At 39.5% G+C, this 23,292-nt stretch overlaps 1 protein-coding gene across 8 annotated transcripts in view; it reads left to right on the forward strand.

Moving 5' to 3' along the window:
* ppp6r3 (protein phosphatase 6, regulatory subunit 3) overlaps positions 1 to 23,292 on the forward strand; it is a 33,962-nt gene that overhangs the window by 3,444 nt on the left and 7,226 nt on the right. Inside the window, exons 2-25 of one of the 8 annotated variants that reach the window (XM_032524303.1) lie at positions 1,681 to 1,850; positions 2,113 to 2,346; positions 3,507 to 3,693; positions 3,878 to 4,015; positions 5,072 to 5,137; positions 5,336 to 5,448; positions 5,707 to 5,820; positions 6,436 to 6,562; positions 6,873 to 7,025; positions 8,095 to 8,244; positions 8,803 to 8,867; positions 9,086 to 9,201; positions 9,508 to 9,593; positions 10,228 to 10,314; positions 10,693 to 10,790; positions 14,127 to 14,181; positions 14,732 to 14,862; positions 15,750 to 15,865; positions 16,191 to 16,395; positions 16,531 to 16,628; positions 16,917 to 17,112; positions 19,231 to 19,248; positions 21,214 to 21,321; positions 22,260 to 22,334. In XM_032524303.1, the coding sequence (XP_032380194.1) occupies positions 2,120 to 2,346; positions 3,507 to 3,693; positions 3,878 to 4,015; positions 5,072 to 5,137; positions 5,336 to 5,448; positions 5,707 to 5,820; positions 6,436 to 6,562; positions 6,873 to 7,025; positions 8,095 to 8,244; positions 8,803 to 8,867; positions 9,086 to 9,201; positions 9,508 to 9,593; positions 10,228 to 10,314; positions 10,693 to 10,790; positions 14,127 to 14,181; positions 14,732 to 14,862; positions 15,750 to 15,865; positions 16,191 to 16,395; positions 16,531 to 16,628; positions 16,917 to 17,112; positions 19,231 to 19,248; positions 21,214 to 21,321; positions 22,260 to 22,334 (2,729 nt within the window). In that variant the 5' untranslated portion in view covers positions 1,681 to 1,850; positions 2,113 to 2,119. The remainder of the gene's footprint in view (positions 1 to 1,680; positions 1,851 to 2,112; positions 2,347 to 3,506; positions 3,694 to 3,877; positions 4,016 to 5,071; positions 5,138 to 5,335; positions 5,449 to 5,706; positions 5,821 to 6,435; positions 6,563 to 6,872; positions 7,026 to 8,094; positions 8,245 to 8,802; positions 8,868 to 9,085; positions 9,202 to 9,507; positions 9,594 to 10,227; positions 10,315 to 10,692; positions 10,791 to 14,126; positions 14,182 to 14,731; positions 14,863 to 15,749; positions 15,866 to 16,190; positions 16,396 to 16,530; positions 16,629 to 16,916; positions 17,113 to 19,230; positions 19,249 to 21,213; positions 21,322 to 22,259; positions 22,335 to 23,292) is intronic. The other 7 variants (XM_032524304.1, XM_032524306.1, XM_032524308.1 and 4 more) reach the window with 7 other exon arrangements.

A 23,292-nucleotide genomic window follows, 5' to 3' on the forward strand; every position in this document is an offset into this window, starting at 1 on the left:
AACCTGCAAAATCAGCAGTGTATCAAATACCTGTTCTCCCCACAGTATGTAATGTAAACACTGCAGTTGCAGGCCTGTAGCAGATGACCAGATATAGAAAACCGGTGCGGTATGATGGTGCTCTGGCCCGAGAGTAGAAAGAAAATAGAGCAAATCAAAACATATGGTGAAATATGGTGTTTTGGCTCACATGGATTCATTTCTAATAGATTTTTCTCATTTTTTGAAGCTTTGGCCATTTTAATATGAACATTTAACATTGTAACATAGACATGAAAGAAAATATTCTAAAAGCAACACAAGTCTCCTTTTAACTGTGACTTAGGCTGCACAATTAATTTAATATTAATTTCAATCACGATTTTTGCTGACTGCACAACCAAAATAATAATCCCAATTGTTTTGATCAGTATTGAGATCACGATTATTTAACACTATTATTGATTGATTTTTAGCGACATATTTCTTTGCACTTTAACAGTTAAATAAATCGAGCACTGCTTTCACTTCCAGATTGTGCAACATTCCTGTTAATCTACAAATCTTTGCATTAAAATAAGAGTGGTCCTTCATTGAGCATTTCCAGGAAGCAAAATATATAAATAAAATGGGACAAAAAGGTACTAGTGCTCAGCCCGTCTGCTCTTTGACTCTGGACTGTAGCTGCAACAATCTGTAGTTAAACACCGCTTCAAACTACAACCTCAGTTCTAAACATCTAGTAAACTAATACCTCTCTTAAAGGGTCAATTAAAACTGGACATTATTATCTTTGGAAAAGCAGAATTTATGGCTGAGCTAAATCACATTAGATTGTACAAGTGTACCTAATGAAGTGGCAGGTGATTATATATAGTTTATTATTTGTCTCATGGACAGCCCTTGAAAATAAATTAATAATCAATCAAAAGCACAACTAGTGATGCGAAATCAGCCTCTCCTTACCGGAGTGTCAAATGTGAAGACATTGTTTTATGGTTGCCTGTTTCTTTTCTGCAATGTTCAAAAAGTGAAGTTACTTCCTATATAATAAATCCTATAAATTTTACTTACTATATCCACATAGGGCCCATCTTTAATATTAATAAGGCCTATGTTATGTTAATGTGTATGCAATCAGAAGTGCATAGTGCTGTACATTTTGTGGGTTTTCAGCAAAAAATGAGTGGAAATCGTGATTTGAAATTTTCACAGCGTTTCATCTCTAGAAGTTTTTCATTATAAAAAATAATAAACATTTCTGTATTACACTATAAGAACACTAAGTAAAACCTTTTCCAAAGGCAACAGGTCCCAACAGTTTAGAAGGCCGAACATTTCTTATGCAGTGAAATCAGTTTTTTCCCCATGCAGGATTCTAGTGGGTTTGAACTCGGCCTTAAGAAGGGATTTTCATGCTTCCCAGGGCAGTTATTAAGAAGCCATAAATTGTTCATTGTGTATTGTAACAGTACTAGAAGTTTAGTGTACCTGCGTATAAAGGAGCTGCATCTCTGATTCAGTTTATATGGAGTACTGGGCATTGTGGAACCGTAGAAACGGAAAACTGCAAGTACAGGGATATGTGAGATTTGTGCCCTTTGAAACTACAAGTAATAATTAAAATACCTATAATATCCACATGGAAAGAAGTGGAAAATTCCTTTGACAACATGTCTCCATCTGTTTCTCGCCTCACAGGTGTGTGCTGTTGAACTGCTGTATGTGTGCTGTTTGTCAGTCTGTCCATCACCGCTGTCTGCCTGCCTGTCTGTCCAGCTGGCTAGCCTGGAATGGGCCACAACTCCCAAAGACTAGAACACACCTCTTTTTAACCTGAGCTCCGCCGTCTGGACTCTTAACACTCACAGGTAGGCAGAAGAAAGAGCTGTCAAATGATCACTTAGTTAAATATTACTGAAGAAACGGATGCACCGTGTCGCTACCCTTGTACCAATAACTGACTGGTTAGTAGTGAATATGTGTCCACTGAAGGGTGTCCGATAAGAACCAAACAAGTGTAACTTTCTCTTGCTCAAAATGGTCTTTTTCACAATTACAGTTATCTACTATATTCTAATAACCTCTAATATATCTAATAGGTTGTTAGTGACGTTTGTACAAATCTTTTAGAGCCAAGATGTTTTGGAAATTTGACCTCCACACCACATCCCACATTGACACACTGTTGGAGAAGGAGGATGTGACGCTGACAGAGGTGATGGATGAGGACGATGTCCTGCAGGAATGCAAGGCCCAGAACCACAAACTGGTTGACTTCCTGCTGAAACCACAGTGCATGGAGGACCTGGTCACCTTCATCACACTGGAACCTAGTACTGATGTTGAGGAAAAAGTTAAATACAAGTAAGAGAAAAGGGTGCAAAGGATAAGGGGATCAAAATGAAGAATGTTTACTTTTACACCTGTCTAGTCTAAGTCTCTCTCTGCTGTGTTACAGAAGACAGAGGAACAGCTAATTAAGTTATGCAATATAAAACGGTTAATCAGTTAGCTTCTAATTAATCACTGTAGTTAGGGCTGGGACGGTTATTGCACTACTGCAATACTGTGGTCACCTGACGCCTACTGCAGGTCTGAGCTCGTCACCGTCATCACCCCAAAAAAAATTGTCCTACACGGCCACGTTGTTTAATGACATGGATTGTGTCTGATGACATTGTCTTACATGGATTCAAGGTTTTCTAAACAAAACATATCAAAAGACGGAGCAAATCCAACTTTTGGCAAGTTGGGAAGGGCAAAGTTCCATGACACATAACATACACAGTAAGGAAGGCAAAGACATTGCTCCGTTCTCAGCTGAGGTAGACACATTATTGTTACAGCTGCAGTGTTTACATTAGCCTAGCAGCTAGCGGAGTGTCCTTCTGTTTATAGCTTCATCCTGATAAAACGGCACGGTTTCAGCCTGCATGCACATTTCGTAGCCTAAAACAGAGCGGCTTATATTAGTAGAGAGAGCAACAAGTTAGCCAACTGCCAAGTCGCCCTCTCTGCTGTCAGCCTGCTCAGCTACTAGACGGGCTGCACTTGGGCTTCAACAGATGTTGTTGGGCTAAGGTTTAAGTCAATGTTTTAACGCCATTCACTTTACCGGCAGCATTGACAACAGATAAAACGACCGTGTCTTGAGAAGCTATAGTTTGTTGTTTTATTGTTCACTTTTAACTCACTTTACATCAACTTTGCTATCTCTTTTTACTCACAGTGGCACTCATACTCTACTCTCTGTTACTGTTTGCTCTCCTTGTGCAACCACACAGGCACTGACGTCACTCACTTAAGGCACCCTGCTATTCTCGCTGTAACTTACACTACTCACGTAAGGGGGTTGCGGCATACCGCAGGAATTTCTTGCTTTTCAACCGCAGTAGAAAGAAATCCATACCGTCCCAGCCCTAGCTTTCGTGCACAGTAAAAGCATTTTGGCATCACAGAATGTTTGTCCCAGTATTGTAATCGTGGAGTTAGAAGAATCTAAGGAGCATCTTTTGTTCTTTTAGGTATCCCAACATATCATGTGAGCTGCTTACATCAGATGTGGGCCAGATCAATGACAGACTGGGAGAAGATGAAAAACTGCTGATGAAACTGTATGGCTTCCTCCAGAATGAGCCGCCTCTCAACCCACTCCTGGCCAGCTTCTTCTCCAAGGTCCTGTCCATTCTTATAGGACGCAAGCCTGAACAGGTAAGTTGACGAGAACGAGTGTTTTATCTGAGAACGCAATGCAAGTTGTTATCCGATATGATTTGTCCAGAAACTATACCAAAATGCAGTAATCAACTTTTCCACTCTACCAGGATAGTTGAGACCTAAACAAGGCAGTTTATCCTATTTAAGGTGTGTATGGTTTGCTTGTCTGTGTTTATAGATAGTGGAGTTTCTGCGGAAGCAGGACGACTTTGTAGACTTGATGATCAAACACATCGGGACATCTGCCATCATGGACCTGTTGCTCAGAATGCTCACCTGTATCGAACCACAACAGCTACGACAGGATGTACTCAACGTGGGTAGCACCTAACACTTTCTCAGCTGTGCTAAAAATGACATCTCACATCTGTTCACTTATCACAATTTAAATTGGACCATTAAAAAGTTGCTAAAAGATTACGTAGCTAATAGAACTAACATAACGTAAACAAGTGGGATTAGCAACAAAGTCGCTAAAAGAAGGAAAGAGTTATGAGTGAACTAGTATAGGTTTAACTGTAATGTGGATTATTAGCTGCTTAATCAAGAATATGACAAAAACAACTGAGCTACAGAAGCAAGACAGCAGCACAGAAGTGATGTCATCTGGAAATGAGGCAATACGCTTACCACTGCACGCCAGCCAAACAGGAGGCAGGACAGCCAAGCCGGTGTTCAGTGTAGCCATCCTGTCAGACCGGTTTCTATACATATCGGCCATCTTGGCCATCTCCACTAACCACAATTGGACCCCTTGAAAATATAAGTGATCACCCAAGCCTAGTTAAGATCTAATTTGTCTTTGCTACTGGTCTAAAAACTTTTTTAAAAAATGTTTGAAGGTGTTTTCTAAACCATCAATCTTAATGTGTTTCTAAAAACAATTTTAGGAAGAAAGACACTTCCCGGTCACAAAGCCACGCTTTATTTAACTACCTAGTCTGGCTGGGTTAGTCAAGTCTCAATAGATGTTTTCTTACATGTTACATTACAACAGCTGAGGTTGCATTATTGTGGCTGGTTTTGCATGGCTAGCATCACTGTACAATGCAACATGGGTATCTACTCACACAATTTTAACTATTTGCATGCACTCAAGTTTGCAATATGCATTTGTTGGGTAATTCAAAACTAAGTTCTTGTTTGCTGCTCTCTGAAGATGGATTGGCATCATGGATTTTGGGCAGCAGAGGACTATAAACTTAAAAATGTGGATTTGTAAAAGTGTATTCCTATTGTATTTCTTCTTTATAAGCCAGAAAAGTCAAATAAATGTTGTTTTGTAGGCAATTTTGAATTGGTAAACTTTTTTTACTCCCAAATTAGAGGTTTGTGTCTCTCCTGACCATCTCTGCTTTCTATCCTCTTTCAGTGGCTGAATGAGGAGAAGGTGATTCAGAGACTGGTGGACATGGTACAACCATCTCAAGATGAGGATGTGAGTTTCTTCCATTGAGCATCACTATGTATAGAGTCCATTTTATATTATTATTCATCAAGATGAATACTAATGTTTATTTGTTCAGGAATATTAGGACTTTGATTGGATGATTAAATATCCTAAGATTGCAGTGAAATCAGATGAAAAACCACATTTATGGTTTCTTGTCTTTTTTTCTCATATTTTTTGACCCAGAGACACTCCAATGCCTCCCAGTCACTGTGTGAGATCATCAGACTGAGCAGAGACCAGATGTTCCAGGTCCAGGGCTCCTCAGAGCCCGACCCACTTCTGGCCACACTTGAAAAGTAGGAATGCATTTATCTTAGTTGTTTTTCACTTTATTAAATATTCCATAGGTTCTAATTACTGGACCCATGATTTTCATGTTTATCACTTATTTAGCCTTTATTTGCTCACCATTTGCTTTTGTTCAATTTATTTTATACAGAGTGTAATAATAAATATATTCTAACAATAGCTTTAGAAAACAGACTATGTCCTACAAACCTGACAAGTGACTATGCAGCCTGCTTTCCCTTCATCTTCATGTCTGTCCTCTTCAGGCAGGAGACGGTGGAGCAGCTGCTGTCAAATATCTTTGACAAGGAGAAGAATGAATCGGCAATTGTCAGTGTTATCCAGATCCTCCTCACATTGTTTGAGACAAGGAGACCAGCGTACGTCCTGTGGCCCCTGCCACTCTTGATATTTTGATTTTGACATTGGGTATATATAGTAAACGAAGAGAGTGTTGGAGAATGGGAACACAACAACAACGCTACAACAAAGTCTGATAGAAGCATGAACAGTCAGATGGTCAAAACGGCCAAGTGTAGTGTCAACTAGCATCACATGCAGTGATGCTTTTTTTGCCTCTAACGGCAATGCAGATATTTAAGTGGCACCAAAATCTGCGTTTCTATTCTGTCTGGTAGATGGTGCGGTGCCATATTAGCACCGGGTCTTGGTTCCCAACCCTACACAAACCTATGACAGTTCAGATAAAAACCAATGTAGTAGGGAACACAATGGAGGCAAAAATGTAACACTCTCACTGATAGGAATGATGACCGGAACCATCAGTGTCAACCTGAATAGGCAATTATGTGGCATGTGTTCACATCACCACCAAATAGTAATGAACAAGTAAATACAAGTTCACATTTATGAAATAAAACTACATTTTTACATCTACCCACATCCATTATTGCTGTAAATGTTCCAAAAGACTTGGCACTACTTCATTGTGTTTGGGGACCCAGTTCATCAGGTTATGACTTTTTATGTTGCAGGTTTGAGGGCCATATGGACTGCCCCCCTGGAATGTCCCACCCTTCATTCTCAGTCAACCACAGCATCCTGGAGGCTGTGAGACCCCGACTCAAAGACTTTCACCAGCTGCTACTGGAACCCCCAAAGGTAGAAACCACACAGACAGCAGTAAGCAGTTTTAAAATATCAACTTGTAGATTAAAGTTACAAGGTTTCAGTCTGCATGGGAAAATTGAATCCTATTAGGCCAACCCATTATCAGCTGTTTTCAGTTTAGTTTGAATTGGTATGTTTAAAACCTTTCTTAGAAAGCAGCTGAAGATGACAGATGGTCCAGTCACAGAATCAGTATGTGACAAATAGTCTTCTACCACATACTATAAGTATTCAGTAATTAGTATGGATGTGTCCCAGTTGGTTGTGTTTATATTGAGCAGTGTTTATTTTCCACCAACAGGCAAATGTGATGAAGACAACGTGGGGGGTGCTGGACCCTCCTGTGGGCAACACCAGGCTCAATGTGGTCAGACTGGTTGCCAGCCTGTTGCAGAGCAACACACACAGCATCAACACAGAACTCATAAACCTCAACACACTGGGAGTCATACTAGTGAGTAGTAGCTGTTTTTGGTATTCATTTCCTAAAAAGATGGTCTCTGACAAGGGTGTGGGGTCGGTCGGTCTGTCGGTCAAATGTGTTTGGAAAAGTCTCTTTATGCTGCGTTCAATGAATGCAGATCCCCCCCCCCAAAAAAAAAAACTTCTGGCAATCTGAAATCTTAATCACACACAGCTTAACCACACCCCAACATCAAATAACACCAGTCCGAAAAGAATAGGGAAACAAGAGAAACTATAACCTAACTGGCTAGTTAGCTAACTTTAGTCTGTTATATCGCCCAACGTGCTAAACTGGTTACAGAAAATGAGCCGAACAAAGTTCGAGAGCGTGTAAAATCAACAAGTTGTTAAATTTTACTAATTTAGTGGCTGGTGTGCTGGCTGGCTAGTAAGCTAGTGTGCTTAGGAGCTCAGTTGTCATTCAAGCACCAACCATATTATATTCATATATTATGTTTTACGTTATAGGACATTTGAATGACATTTTTGCCAGTTTTGACAGCACTGTGTATTGAATGTATCAGATGAAAATGAAAAATGTTTACAGCCTTCTGTGTGCACTCTCATGGCCGTTTGAATGAGTTGGGTGTAATTTATGCCAATGTGCAACCGGGTAAACTGCTTTACAACAGTGTGCATGGGGCAACCACACAAAAGAATCAGTGTGATGGAACTCTGGACTTCTGGATGTAAAACAAAAGTTAACATTAGTTAATGTAACTACATCTATTTGATCTTACACAGCAGTTTCCCGGTTAGACTTTTACCTGCCTTACTTAATGTAGTTTTACATGCACTCTGTTTTATAGAGTTTTATAACTGACATTTTGTTTTGTATTTCAAATAGGGCTGTACTGAATAATTTGTTTGTCACTCTGACTATTTATATTGGAAAGAAATCAGTTGTGTCAAGTGTTACTTGTAACTGATGGGAAAAAGAGAAATGACTGATTTTTTTTTTCTTTAGTAATCTGTTAAAGAATAGTATCAGTATTAGATTATCCAAACCATTCACTAATGTCTCTCTTTTTTTATAATTAATTTGTTTTGCTCCACAGGATATGTATTTCAAATACATCTGGAACAACTTCCTTCACATTCAAGTGGAGATCTGCACAGCCATGATTCTGGCTATGCCCCCGGCCCCCACTGACATCCACCCAGACACAGAGCAGGAAAACGCGAGGGAGAGCATCCTCATCAAACATGTAAGATTAGAGTACTAAAAAGTTACATACATCAGTTCCTATATATCGCCTTATGTGATATAATTGTTTAGGTCTATACAAGCTATTACCTCTTGGACTATAGCTAAAGCTGTCTTTATATTGGTATATTACGAGGATGAAGCTTAAGGTGTTCCAGCTTAACTTTCGGTGTAAACACAGTTATGTTGGTAATGCTGTTATTTCCTGACTGAAGCCAATGGAGTACTGAGTTGTTTTTATTGTAAAGTTAGACAAATGCAGTGGTGATTACTGTAACCTTTATGTGACCAGGTGAATACTGCATCACATTTCCACAAGTAATCTCTGGCATAATCTGTTTATTACCGTTTCTGGGACTGGATATTGTACTGTAAGTACACAGACTCCCTGAGAAAGACACAAGTCATTATGCACCAAAAAAGGCAATAAGTGAAGGCTTTTCAATAATGTAGTTTATTACTTTTTGTGTGCGTCAGTGTAGACACAACAGCAGTATGCACTATATTGTGAGCACGCTGAATTGGTTGTATTTAATTTCATTGTATTTTCCTCCACCAGCTGTTTCAAAAGTGCCAGTTTATACAGAGAATCGTAGAAGCCTGGAGCTCCAATGAGAAAGAACAGTGAGTATTCTGCTCTGCTGCAAATGAGACCATAAATAACTTTGTTAGGTTGTAACAATAACTTATTAAGTTGTCATTTGCTGTAGTAAATAATAGACGTAAAATATAAAAGTCCATTGCATCTTTAATATGATCATTACTAGTCATTAAGAGAGTAATGCTTGGCTTTAGTGGTCAAAGTAATGTTCTAATAATTGAATTGTTTGTGTGTGTTTTAGGGCAGAAGGTGGTCGGCGACGAGGCTACATGGGTCACCTCACCAGAATAGCCAACTCTATAGTTCATAACTGTGACAAAGGCCCTAATGGACCACAGATACAACAGCTCATCTCTGGTAGGGCCTCACTTCTGTCTGAGGGCTCCTGAATCTCTGCTGTCATCTGTCTTGCAAATAAGCTTTATCTTTGACTTACAGTTTGAGACAATTGACTCTTTATTTTGTTATTTGTGGAGTTATTGGTAACTGTAAGGAAATCTTCCTGTGCCATCACTTAACTCTGTGCTTAGCCTATTTGTGTTTATCAAGTTTACTAGTGGCATCTGAAGTGAACTTGAGAGCACCATTCTTTAACAGTTTGTTAAATGTACAGCATAAGAAGATGTCGTGTATAAGTAGTGTTTGTCTGTGTGTGTGACACAGAGCTCCCAGCAGAGGACAGAGAGAAATGGGAGACCTTTATTTCTGGGCAGCTGTCTGACACAAACAAGAGAAACACTATTGACCTGGTGAGTAAACCTCAACACTGACGTCAAGCTTTAGAGGTGCTCTAAATCCTCAGTCAAAAAACAGCGGTCTAGAATTGCCTCCATGTGGCTCTCCCAGTCCGGTGAAGGGTGGTGTGCACCAGGAGCAAATGCAAGAAGCTGAGTTTTCATTAAAACAAATTTATGACTGGTGTCTTAACTACATGCCAGATTTATCAGAGCGCACAAGGCCAAATTGCCTCGTAATTACCATAGGACCTGTTGCTGAAAAAACACAATGGGGCTACATTACATCACTTCCACTTGGGGTTTCAGATTTAGATTATTTGGATACAGGTACAGCAATATCATTTTGTTATACTCCCAGAGTCTGTGCATAAATGTTGCTTTATCCCCATTGCAATTAAAACTAAAGGTCAGGTATATTTATTTTTTAAAATGTCCTTTTAAGTCTGTTATCCATGTCTCAAGTTTGAATTTATACTGATTAAGACCACGGTGCACAACACAACCAAATACCAATTCAAGACTGATATATTTTATTACGCAATGTTAGGACAGCAATGCCTGCTCAGTAGTGTGGATGCACACTAATGCAGTCATAAGACTTTTCTTTAAGGCCAACCCTTTTTTGCTCAAACTAATTTTGCTTTAGGTGAACACACACCACATCCATTCCTCCAGCGATGATGAGGTGGATTTTAAAGACAGTGGCTTTCACCAGGACTCCTCTCTACAACAAGTAAGACCTAAACACAACAGGCCCTTAACCTAAAATAACCTTGTGACTATGGGTCATGCACAGTAACAATCTGCAGAAACATCTCTTGACCACACTGAATTAATTGACTTATCTACTAATGTTATTTAGGAAACTTTACTGCAACTTTAAATAGGATGTTGTCTATTTACTTTAACTAATTGAAAGCATTTTGGCATCTGACTGTAAATGCATGTTTGTGCTTTTATTATAGCTATTAACCTGTAGAGCCTTCATGTTATACATTCTTGTGTTTTTACAATTTAGTATATGCGTTTGTAATTTTCTGTACTGCAAGTAATGACCAGCTTTGTGTAGAGCCAAGACTATATCATTATCGTTGGTCCTGGGTTTTGCCAGGCCTTTTCTGATTATCAGATGCAACAAATGACGTCCAATTTTATTGAGCAGTTCGGCTTCAATGACGAAGAGTTTGCTGATCAGGACGATGTTGTGGAGTGAGTACTCATCCTGCATGACTGGACTTGCTGTCTAAATATTACTGTGTAACACTGAAGGGACAGGGCACTTAAGACATTTCAAAGTCGGTGGGTTAAATCATTAATTTAATAACCGCAACTTGCAAGTCACGTTAAAAAGAAAAGGATTTTTAAGTTCTTTATTCTCTGCCCCATTGTAATAACATTTCGTAACAAAAGAATATTGTTTGATTCCTTTTCCAAGCTTTCTTGTTAAATGCCACTAAATGCCGTTCAGCATAATTTTGATAGCTGAAGTTATGATTGCATTTTGTTACAGAAATCAGATTAATGACAGTGAGGGCTATTGCCTAAGTAAACATTTTGTATGTTGCAAAAAAACATTTTGCTCAAGCATTTCAACCAATGCCTCCAAGATGTGGCTTATTTCCTTTTTGAAATGGCTGCCATAATAAATAAAAAATGTGGCTTAAAGAGATGAAACCATAGAATCCAGCTTTGGTGTTGTCGTGTGCTGTCCCTTTCTATATTCCTTAGGGCAAGCTGGTTTTGGGGGTATAAACTTCTGCAACGGTTGTGGGCAGTGGGAGATGGCTATTAGTTGATCAATTAATTAAAATGTCTGCTTTACTTTAAGCAGATTGTGGCTTGAAGTAGAGCATTTTTCTTTGCACATATATCTTGGGTTTAGCATTATCAGACTTTTGCAAAATGAGACGTTGGGCGGGGTAAAATAAGCAATACACCAATCCAAACGTTCAGCATCTATTCCTCAAGTCCTGACATTATTTACTGTAACTTTAGTTGGCAAAATAACAGTTACAGTAGATCTCCAATAAATTAACATTCATGTATGAATTCCTAAAGATGGAAGTCTGGAAGTTCTATCCTACTAAAAGACTTCCACTTGATAGTAACTACTTGTAATAAGTAGTAAACGGCACAAGGCAGAAATGGTATATTGAACACAGCACCATTATATGTGATCTTGTATTCTCTGAGTTCTGCATGATACTATTTCATGTAAGGGTGAAATGAAGGGCAACTATTGTGAAGTTGGGGTGTGGAATGCATCGAACTGTTGTATTGGTGTACCTGATAATGCTCCCATTCTAGTTAAGGCTAAGGTCTGTCTGGTGGTCTTCCCATTTGTGCAGTCAAGATGCATGGAACATATCTGACTGGCCTTTAAGGGTCAACGAGGAGAGGACTAGACTTATCCAAGGCCTGTACAAATGTACTCTGGACATCACTGCACCCCTGCTGTGCTTTAAAAACACATTGTATACAGGTCAGATACTTGCCAGTTGTCATGAATGCACAAGTTGGAAGGTAAAGCGTGATTAAGTAAAAGGAAATTAGGATGCAACGACTGTCCTTGTAGTAAATATGTGCCATTCAAACTCTTCAAGTGAGGTTTGGTAATGGAGTTGTTTGATGGTGAAATTCCAGTGTGTGGGGTTTGTAGGCTGGTATAAGCTGATGCATGGACATTGTTGGTTTCGTATGTGGATAGGATTTAAAGTTTACTCTTAATCTGACTTGGTCATGATCACCTATTGTAGTGTTGTTAATTGTAATTGTGAAAATATTAAAGGTACTGTTGCTGCCCTGAATTTCTGACGGTGCTTGGTAAAAGCAGTAGTCTGACAGTTTGGATTTAAAAGAAAACCAAGCATTTTTACCAGAGTCAGAAAAGAAGTTCCAAATTAGTTTAATTTAAGACTTTCCAGCACTAACTCCAGGATATTTTGTACATAGCTTATAGGGGTGGGAAGAATAATCAATTCTTAGATGCATCACGATTCTCTCTAAAACAATTTGATGCTTGATTCTGATAAGTTAATAATCAATTACATTTTATTTAAAAGTTACTTTGTCCAGACATGTACAAATCATAAAACGGAGTGACTGAAAGAGGATGGAATAATGAACAAGGAACGAGTTTAGGCAAAAGTGCAGAAAAAAAGACTAATAAAATAAAATGTTGTATATACACGTGATCTAATAAGACATAAATCAAATAATAGGCAAAACACATAAGCTGTTCATATAAACTGTTATCACATCTGACCAGCTCATGTTTCATGTTCTAAGAAGCCAATTCTCCACCTTTAAACATGACTGAGCCTCTGACATGGAAGATCACTGTGCATGTTTAAGGCTTAAGCATGGAATGACTACAAAATAAAAACCTCAGTAGACAAAACATTTCATTAAAACTTGTGTGTGACAAATACTTTATATGTCAAAATATAACCAACTCAGATTTATATGTATATTTTTTTTAAATTATGCATGGAAATGTACATAACATTTCTTTTGCATTGATAATCTGTTTAGAATCGAATTGTTGGCCTGTGAACCGGAATTGAATCGTGAGGTGCAAATCTATCCCCACCCCTAATAGCTTAGCACAAAACTAGAAGCATTGAGAAACTGCTAGCTCAGTCAAATGTGAGAGAAAAATAAAAACCTTCCCACCTTGTTCACAAAACACACAGGTCTACAGCATGGCAGGTTTATAAATAATGACCAGGATGAACACTTTATCTATAGGGGTACTAAATTCCATAGCTTGCTAATCACAATAACACACTATGTATCCTGTACAAATGTATTTATGTTGTATGTATCTATGATTCCCCGTAGGGTACAATACAATTTATTATTCTATCGATCTAGATCAATGTAGTAATTGAGAAAATCCTAAACAGATTAATTACTAATGAATAGAATTGTTAATTGCTGCCCTAATTTATACACAGAGGAGTTGTTAGAAGGGCTTGAGCTAGTAATAGCAGTTTCCCCTTTGCCTCCACTCTTTGTGCTAAGCTAAGCCTTGAGTTGATGTTATTTGTATCTGACTTTGGGTAAGATCAGTTAATCAATCAAATCAACATAGAGCATTTTAAAACAGAAAAAAAACCATATTTATAGAGCACTTTCAAACAGCCAAAGTTAATGGCAAACAGTCCCCCCAAATGTTGGACTTGTGTTGAATTATTTTGAATGTTTGGTACAGAATAATATTTTGGGAAACTTTGCCATCCACTATGCAATGTTGAAAGTGGCTGTACAGTTTTTTTTCTACCAGGCTTCTTTGCTTTTCTTTGACCAGTTAACAACACAATACATGAATGTAAAGAAAAAAAGTCATAAACCTTGTTTCTTCAGCGGTATGTTTGTGTTTAAAGCTTTATATTTAGATGAGAATACGTTTTTCTTATCTGTGCAGTATCTAACGTGAAGTGTTAGAGCTCTGTGTTTGAGCCTGTCTGCCTGTGTGTTGCTATATTTGTGGATGCCTAACGACCCTAACTTAACTAAACTCTGTTCTCTTTAACATTTCAGTATTCCCTTTGATAGAATATCAGACATCAATTTTTCACTGAATACAAATGAAAGTGTAAGTACTTTAATTATTAATCTTGAATTTATACATAGTCAATCATTGAGCGGTCATGGAACAAATTCAAATGGGTTTTATCAATACGGCATGTCTTGTATTTTCCGATATAACTGTTAAAATTCATTTAGAAGCAGTTGCCACAAAGTTTGATCATACGAAATCTCAATCACTATGAGACTTATTTGAATATGAGGGTTTCCCTTGATAAGAAAAACTTAGCTACGTTTGAACCAAAAGCTTAAAACAAATATCAAAGCCCAACTTGATTTGATCAAATACTACTCCACTGGTTTTAAAAATGTAACGGAACAAGGGCACTTGTGTAAAACGTAAGCATACATGAATATGCTGTAAGTTATCTGCTTTGAGATCGCTCTGTTTTGAGGCCTGCTGTAAAGCTGTTGTGCTATGATAGTTTACATGTTCATGTCTGCTTCTCGGCTGAGTGCCTATTCTCTAGGATCCAACCCTACTTTGTTTGTGGATGTACTGTAGAGTTAAAGTGTTTTTTTAAGTGTGCGGCCCGTGTGTGTGTGTGTTTCCCCAGGCAAATATAGCTTTGTTTGAGGCACGCTGTAAGGAGAAAATCCAACAGTTTGAAGATGCTGGTTCGGACGAGGAAGATATTTGGGATGAAAAAGATGTCACCTTCGCACCAGAGGCCCAGAGACGCCCCAGGTCAGCTAAACAAACCACTCACATGAATTCTAACCTTAATCTCAAAACCAAGCTTTAACAATCCTTTAAAGTAGTGTGGAGCAGCCAAAATGACCTCACAATTCATACATTTCATAAAACAGACATGGTCCTCATAAATGTAACAAAACAAATGAATGCACACATAATTATGATAATTGATAATTATCCTTGTAATGTCATTGTGGTCACCTACAAGTCTTAAAACTACATTTAAAATAATAAAACTACATTTAAATTGTTTCTGCAACCAAACACACAGGGTTTGTTACATGGGAAAACTGCCAGGTCAAAAGTCAAGTTAGTACATACGAGCATGTTTTGAGGTTCAGACTTTTTTGTGTTCAATTTGTTTGTAAAACATAGTGTAATATTCTAGTGGAAGAAATAAAGAAAACCCATAATTTCTTTATACTCTTATAATCAAATTTGATTCTATGAATTCTTACACAGGCCAGTGAACAGTTAATTGCCGTAGTCCTGTTCTGCTGATTAATAAACAACCTGCCAGCAACACTGTACACTATTTTGCACCTGGCCTCTGTAGCTTCATATTTATTGCCCTCCCCAGTATGAAAAGACGATGAACTCAGAGCTGCAATTATAAATCAAGTAGTTGTCAACTGTTAAATTTATTCCCAACTATTTTGATAATCGGTTTGAGTCATTTTCTTATGATATAAAAAGTCAAAATTCTCTGATTTCAGCTTCTCAAATGTGAATAATTTCTAGTTTATGGACTTGTCTATGACAGTTAACTGAATATCTTTTTTGAGTTGTGGACGTCATCTTAAGCATTGGAAAACCTTTTTCTGCCCTAAATTCGGATGCGGGTTAGAAATAACATTTGATCTGTGTGTCCATCTCAGGAGTTCAGGCAGCACGGACAGTGAGGAAAGCACAGACTCAGAGGAGGAGGATGTGAAGAGAGATCCATTTGAAGCTTCCAACCCCAGCACCGATGACAGAATGGAGGTTGACACAGGTTGGTGTATCCAAGACTACTGCATGTCATCACTGAGAAAATAAGAATAACAAATTAACCCAAGTAAGAAACCTTTCCCTGGATGGAGTCTGGGATTTGAATTAGACTAAGATTTAGCCGAGTTAAGATATTACAATTTAAATTTGAGACGTGGGTTTAGGGCTAATGTATGAACTATGATTAATCTATTTTCAGTTTAGGTTTTTGCCTATAGTGCTGATGACGTGGGTTATGGAATGACTAAGGTATATCTTATCTGTTAATGCAAGAGGTCCAATTCTGACTGATGCAGTGTATTTTGAAATACGTTTTAACACCTTTTTAGGGCCTGTGTGGACGGCCAATTTTGATGACATCCCCATGGACACGGGTACGTCCACAGCTCCAGCCTCCAGCCCTAACAACCCTGCTGCCTCCTCTCCTTTGTCCCCCTCTTCCACAGAAGACATCCCGGAGGCAGGATGGAGCTCCACTCCCCCTGCCAACTCTGAAACAGGCTGGGCTGATTTCTCCAACTTCACCCCTGTCAGGTAGGATGTCTTAAAACACTGTTTCTGTCTGTGTGCCTGCAGTGCTTCAGCTACAAAAGAACATTGCTTTGTTTTGGCTGCCGCCGTCTTTGAATCTGAACAAGTGCTTCATAAGTAGAAATTGCTCTCTTTCAGACCCAAAGACCCTCTGAGGTGCAACTCTCCTGTTGCTATGGAAACCAGCATAGAGACGATGGACCCTCTGGGGGTCAATGCTCCCATGCAGCCGGAAGGTGAGATGTGTGCACGTCCATATTGACAGAGTTGGAATTCTGTACATCCATGTGAACTCTCTCCTGCTGTCTCACTGTGACAAGCTAATCCTGGATACTTTGAGATGGAATTTGACACAGGCTAACATGCAGGATTTCACTTTGCTTGTCTGTCAGTACCACAATTTTAAATAACCCCAAAATGTCTTTAGGGAGTAGTGAAAGTAGCTCCTGTCAGGGTAGCTAGTGGTACAGCTTAAATGATCTTGAACATGGTCAGTATTGACATCTTTCTTAACACCTCCCCAGATTGTGATGGCTGGTTGGGTACCAATGTGGCTTCTCCCTCCTCCACCACACCAAAGGATTGTGGGAGACCTAAAGCGGAGGAGGAAACAGCTTCTAGTGAGCAGCGCAGCATCACAGAGACAGTCATCAATGGCTCCATGAAAGAAACGGTCAGCCTCACCGTTGACGCCAAGACTGAGACTGCCGTCTTCAAGAGGTTGGCCAAACACATCCACTCAAAAAACACTACGCAGCTCTCACTGAATTCAATACGAGCGGTTTCAACGCTAAATATGTCATCCTGGTGTTCAAAAAACCCAGTAGGGGAAAACTGGAATACTCTAATTAAGGTGTCTTTACCAGAATGGTTACTCCAAATGTGACTCATTAGTGTTGTCACATCTGTTTTCTTACAAGTGTCCTCACACTATCTCTCGGTCACCGTTCCTAGAGAGGCGCTGTTAAATTTAACACCAAGATCCAAGACGGGCCCCAGGCCTTTCAAACGCATCTACTGGTTGGAGTGTGTTTCATTAAAATGGTTACCATTCCTCAGTTGCTGTGCATTTGCTGCAAGTTTTTAGTTTGCTCATGTGGACAAACTCACCAGAGTGGCAGCAGACTGACTGACTGACTCTGAGGCATTTATTCTCAACACAACATCAAAAGGCCCAATATCCACCACAATACCAACAGCTCGCTTTGTTCTTCCTCATTTGAAAGAACCTTCTGCCAGTTTGTTTCTCTTCTTCCATCTGGTGTAGGAATCACCAAAATGCCACACAGACGGGCAAAGCCTGTGTCTAGGTCAGGATAATACCAAACTGTCAGAGCTCTGCTTGAGCAAGTTGAAAAAGGGCCCTCGGAGTACTTTTGTTATCTTCCGTTTTGTGCTAATATGTGGTGGTTATAGGTAAAGTTGTCAATCTTCCTCTATAACAGCATTTGAATTTCATTTATTATTAAGTTTAGTATTCAAATTATATTTGAATATTTAATGCCCAAATCCAGCCTATTATTATTTGCTACACTTCTCAGACATATGCATTGCCATTGCCACTATAAACATGAAGTTGTGGTTACACGTTCTGTCCACTAAAAGGATTTCCAACAGTAGGGTTAGGCAAATGCATCATGGTGCGATGCAGTTCTTGTACACCGCTTTGTTTACATTCATTTTACTCCACGGGAGCACACGGCATACAGTCTGTGGCAGTGTGTGACAGTGTGTTTGAAAGCACCACCGAAACGATATGACCTCTACGATGTAACAATAGTATTAGCCAGCATGCAAACAGCATTGACGGTTCATCACCAGCTTATCCGCAAACTGTCTTGCAGATTGTCAAGTTAATAAGAATACAGCTATAATAAGGTAATATATGAAGTCGAAGCTGACTGACAGGTAAAGGTCAATAAAGCGTTTGCATTAGGAGTATTTACATTACATTTGACTGCTAATACATACATGTTTTGGTGCTTTTAATGTTTAAATATAGCCAAAGTGAACCTAAACTGTGAACAAACCCTCAGATCAGCATTGCCGACACTGTCTTATACACAACTCTCTCCGTTGTGGTGGGAGCTGAAAGGGGAACCTGCAGGTGCGACTTCCAGCTCTGGCGTTTCATTGGCGCTCGCCACAGCGTTACTGACTTGCACTCCAATCAGCTTGTTGTGCTCAACACATGTTTGTAACGGCCTACGGCTAAAGGTTTCTGGCAGGAACTCGCATTGTGCACATAAATCAACGTACATTATATTATAATCTGCATTGGACAGTGACACCTGTATCATGGTGGTTCGGCGCGGACACATGAGCCGTTACAGCTCTACAACTACTACTAAATGCACTGCTTCTGTGTCATTTTGCATGCACAAGCCTGTCACAAACCAGTGAACACACCTAGACATAATAAGATGGGCAGTGGAAAAGAGGGTTCTTTTGCAGGTTCTCTTTCAGGAGTATGAACATTTCAATACTTTTTTCACCATGAAGACTTTTCACTGTTAAAATCCATAGTAACGAACATAAATTCAAGCTGACTATAGCCCCCATTCTTCACAAATTACTAGACTAAATATGTTTTACAGCCAACTTCCAGTCTTGTTTCATGTTCTCGTTTTAACATTTCTTCCATGGTGAAACACTTGTTCTTAATCCACAGGTTTTACAGTTGGTTGTCCTCTGTCCTTCTGTCCTCTTGTTGATTCTGCATTATATTGTCTGTCTGTATGAGTAAATAACAACTGTCTGATGAATTGAGCAACACTTACAACCTGAGCTTCCCCTCCTCTCTCTCTTGCTGTGCGTTGTGGGTGTGGTCTTCTACAGAGTTTTGAAATCTTATCGGTATGTACAGCCAATCAGAGATCAGCCTGCAGCCGTGATGTAGTCTTGTTGTCACGTCAACCACCAACTTTTCTTTCCCAATTTTGATCTTCTTTGGTTTCAGCTCCTTGTTTGTTTATTTCATTATCTCCATTCTGCATGTGTTTCTACCAAAGGTGTTGTCCAAGGGCAGTTTTTTAGTTTATGTAAAAAAAAAAGAAAATCTAAAATAATAATTTAAACCAAATAAGCAAAAATGCAGGCTAGTTTTCTGCTGTGGCTTCAGCCTCTTCTCAGTTTGATTTGTATCAGTTAAAACCTGCTTAATAAGTATTTGTTTATTTTACTTTTATGGTCTGCCTCCTTATTGGCATTGGCCCTGAGCCATTTATTAAATTGTGAGTTATTAAGATTCAAATGCACAATTTGCATGTGTAACTGCTTAATAGATTCTGTGCAGTTAACGACGTTGGACATGGGCAGGTGCCTAAACAGTACAAGCACAGCTGATTAAATCATGCATTTACACATTAAGGCACGGTCACACATACATGAACACAGGTAAATGACCATCGCCTGCCAAAACTATACTGGCTGGTTAGACACGGCTCCAATCCACGTCTCCTCCGTCTTAGCTCATTCAACAAGATACAGCCAAGTGGCCCACACTGCTTTGCCGTTGGTGGAGGCTGCAATTTCACCGGTCGAAGTTCACCAAAGTTGAATTCAACGCAATGCAAATTGGCTTTGCCACTGTAAGCGAATGCTTTATCCTCCCCTTCCCTCGCATAAAATAGGAGTAAACGGAAGTTGGATAATAGTCAATGTTAATTTACCGCACTTGTGATTGTGCCTTTGGTTAACCCTGCCCAAGAGTTTCAGTTGAAAATATAAATCTGGTCATCAGGTTCTGACTGAACACACTTGAGGCCACAACAGTAAGGGTTTTAATGGTATTGGCACAGTATGTTTGACATCAATTTTGCATAGTCATTCATATGAAAGGAAAACATTTTCCTTCTTTCCTGTCATTTATGATAACAATCCTCTCATTACAGTTCTTCATAGCAACAGTAGAACAGCTACTACTGTATATACAGCAAGGCCTCTTGTGTATTTGGACTTGCAGAAAACAATTCTACTGTAATTGTTTGTACATATTGGTTGACTTATGTGCCAATACTGATATATGTGAAAAAAGGACCAGTGTTTTACAATTGCTGACTCAGATCTGGAGTTGGTCCCCGGGCGCTGTAAATGGCTGCCCACGGCTCCCTTGGGGGATGGGTTAAATGCAGCAGAGCATGAATTTTGCTACTTGGATGTGACAATAAAGTACCTTTTTTAAATTGATTTAATGTCAGAGAAAACACACAAGCTTTGTGACGAAAACCTAAAAAATTCTCATGGTCAAAGGACTAACAGCCAAATTAAATATCCTTCTAGTTTCATAAAATTTAATTAAGTAAATTAAGTATTAAATATCTATATATTTTTGTTAGTACACAACAAGCAAGTGCTGGACAACCATGAAGCACCTCAAATATTAGATTAGATTTGGATGTTTGTGGGTGTTCTGCTTTGATTGAGGCCTCATCAAGATTATTGGTGGTTCTCTGAGACGAAGCAAGACTGACGGCTGGTATTTTTGGTCTAATCGGTGTCCAAATCACGTGGTAGGATTGCCTATGATTTGCTGGCTTTGTAACTACAAAATAAACCGAGTATTGTAGCAAAACAATCAAAACAGTTGACTTTCTCCATTTGCTGTACATTTTGATGCTTCTCCCATGTACTGTTCCCATTTCAACACCTTCATCCTTTGTTTTACTGTGTGCTCCGTCAGTCAGTTCAGCATGCATCACTGTTCACATCTCCCTGTGTTCTGTGTGTTTCTGCGGGGAAGGCGGTTGGTATGAATCACTTCATATGGTATTGATGTACATTTTCGTCTTGTGTTTGTGTGTGTGTACCTGTGTGTTCCAGTGATGAAGAGAAGAGTGCATCTTCAGAGAAATACTCTGTAGTGGAGTGTGTGGACACAGAGAGAACGGGCGTCAACAGCTCAGCCGCAGTCAGCTGTCCCAAAACCGGGTCAGAAACAACACACACACCAGAATGTTCAGTTACATGATATCATTCAGTTCGTGTGGGATTTTTCATTGGCTAAAGCAGTTAGATACAATTATAGTCTACACTCCTCATAATTGTGAGAATTTAGAGCAACAACTCATTGAATGCATCATATCAGCAGCTAGTAGTTTTACCTTCATTACACAGTACCATAGTGTGGAGCTTGAAATGTGCCACCAGATTAACTACAGTTTACAGTTTTAAATATAATTGGAAATTGTTCCGGGAAATTAGATTTTCCTGTAAATGATGCATTGCAATGCTCCAAATAATGTAATACTTGAAATAATTACATTTTTTCCATTGTTATGTTTCTCTTTGCTCTTTAATTTAAACGCATGTAAGCAATGTGCAACTTAAAACGTTTTGTGTGGGCAGACATACAGCTATTCAGAGCTCAATCTTTTGCTCTGTGGGATTTATTTATTTTTTAGGTTTCCCACAGCATACGTGTCTTTTTAAATCAAAGCAATCACAAAATGAAAACTCTTTAATTTCCATAAAGGTCAAATCAGGAAGTAAAGGAAGGTGCAGTGTAGTCAAAAGGCACATACGGTAATAGAAAAGCAAATCAAAAAGCCTTTTTTACATTAACAATTTAATTTATCTTTTGATTGTTTGATTTTTTTTCTATACTTGTGATTTAAAAACTAAATCGGTTTCATTTTCTGAACCTAATTGCTATTGAATCTATGCATCCACCAACAATTATTTTAACATGACATTAGGAATGTCTTATAAAAAATCCAACTCCTGCAGCTTGTCTTCTGTTGTAACGACAAAAAATGTGAACACAATAGACTTACATTCTACCATCACAGGTACAAAACGAAAGTCATGTTAATGATTCGAGGCTAGCTCCTTGGTGAACTTTGCTCTCCTCGTGTGTCTCCTGTAAGCAGTGAGAAGTGTCGATCCACTGTGGAGCTTCCCAATGGTCCTCTGGAGGAAATGTCAGCCATAGAGGAGGCCAAGTAAGTCTGACTGCCCTTACACACCATGTGTGAGAGTTGGAGCTCAAGGTTTTCTGTTAGCCCCCTACACTCCTCCCCGAACACTTTGTTCCTCCACAGCTGCACTTCTACCTGTCCCAACATTCAGACTCAGCACCACTTCAATAAGGCAAATCTCAAGACTGTATTACCAAAATTCCACCAATATGTAAAATGCCCTACAAGAGGGGGAAACACTCTGGATCATGTATATTCTAACATCAAGCATGCGTACAGAGTTGTACCCCTTCCCCACCTGGGCCGGTCAGACCACCTCTCCCTGCTCCTCACTCCGGCATATACCCCCCTTAGGCGACAAACAAAGCCCACAAAAAAGACCATCACCACCTGGCCCGAGGACGCCCTCCACCGATTACAGGACTGCTTCGATAACACACAGGGGGAAGCCTTCTATCACGAAGACCTGGAAATATTCACAGATACAGTATTGTCCTACATCAAGTACTGTATTGGGAATGCCCATGGAACCAGGTGTATCTGGGTGTCACTCAAACCAGAAACCCTGGATGACGCGCCAGGTCCGCATGCTCCTCCGGGCCGTGACTCAGCCTTCAGGTCAGGCGACAGAACATCGTACAGCGCCGCTCGTGCCAACCTGAGGAGAGGCATTAGGACTGCTAAAGTTGAATATAAGAGGAGGATAGAGAGACAGCTCAACAACCCCAGGCAAGGTGGCGGGGCATACAGACCATCACCAATTACAGAGGCTGTGCTGTGACACCCGGGAATTTGGATGCGGGACTGGGCAGGAGCTGAGACACGCTTTATTTTTTTCATGCCGCTTTGAGTCTCAAACACAGCATCCAGCCTCATCATTTCAACAACCATCACAACCCCCACTAGCTCCCCAGCACCCCTCCCCCCCCACACTTACTCTTGAGGTACAGGATGTGTGGCGGGCGCTCTGTGCAGTGAACCC

The sequence above is a fragment of the Etheostoma spectabile genome, chromosome 8 (assembly GCF_008692095.1).
Source record: "Etheostoma spectabile isolate EspeVRDwgs_2016 chromosome 8, UIUC_Espe_1.0, whole genome shotgun sequence".
NCBI classification, from domain to species: domain Eukaryota; kingdom Metazoa; phylum Chordata; class Actinopteri; order Perciformes; family Percidae; genus Etheostoma; species Etheostoma spectabile.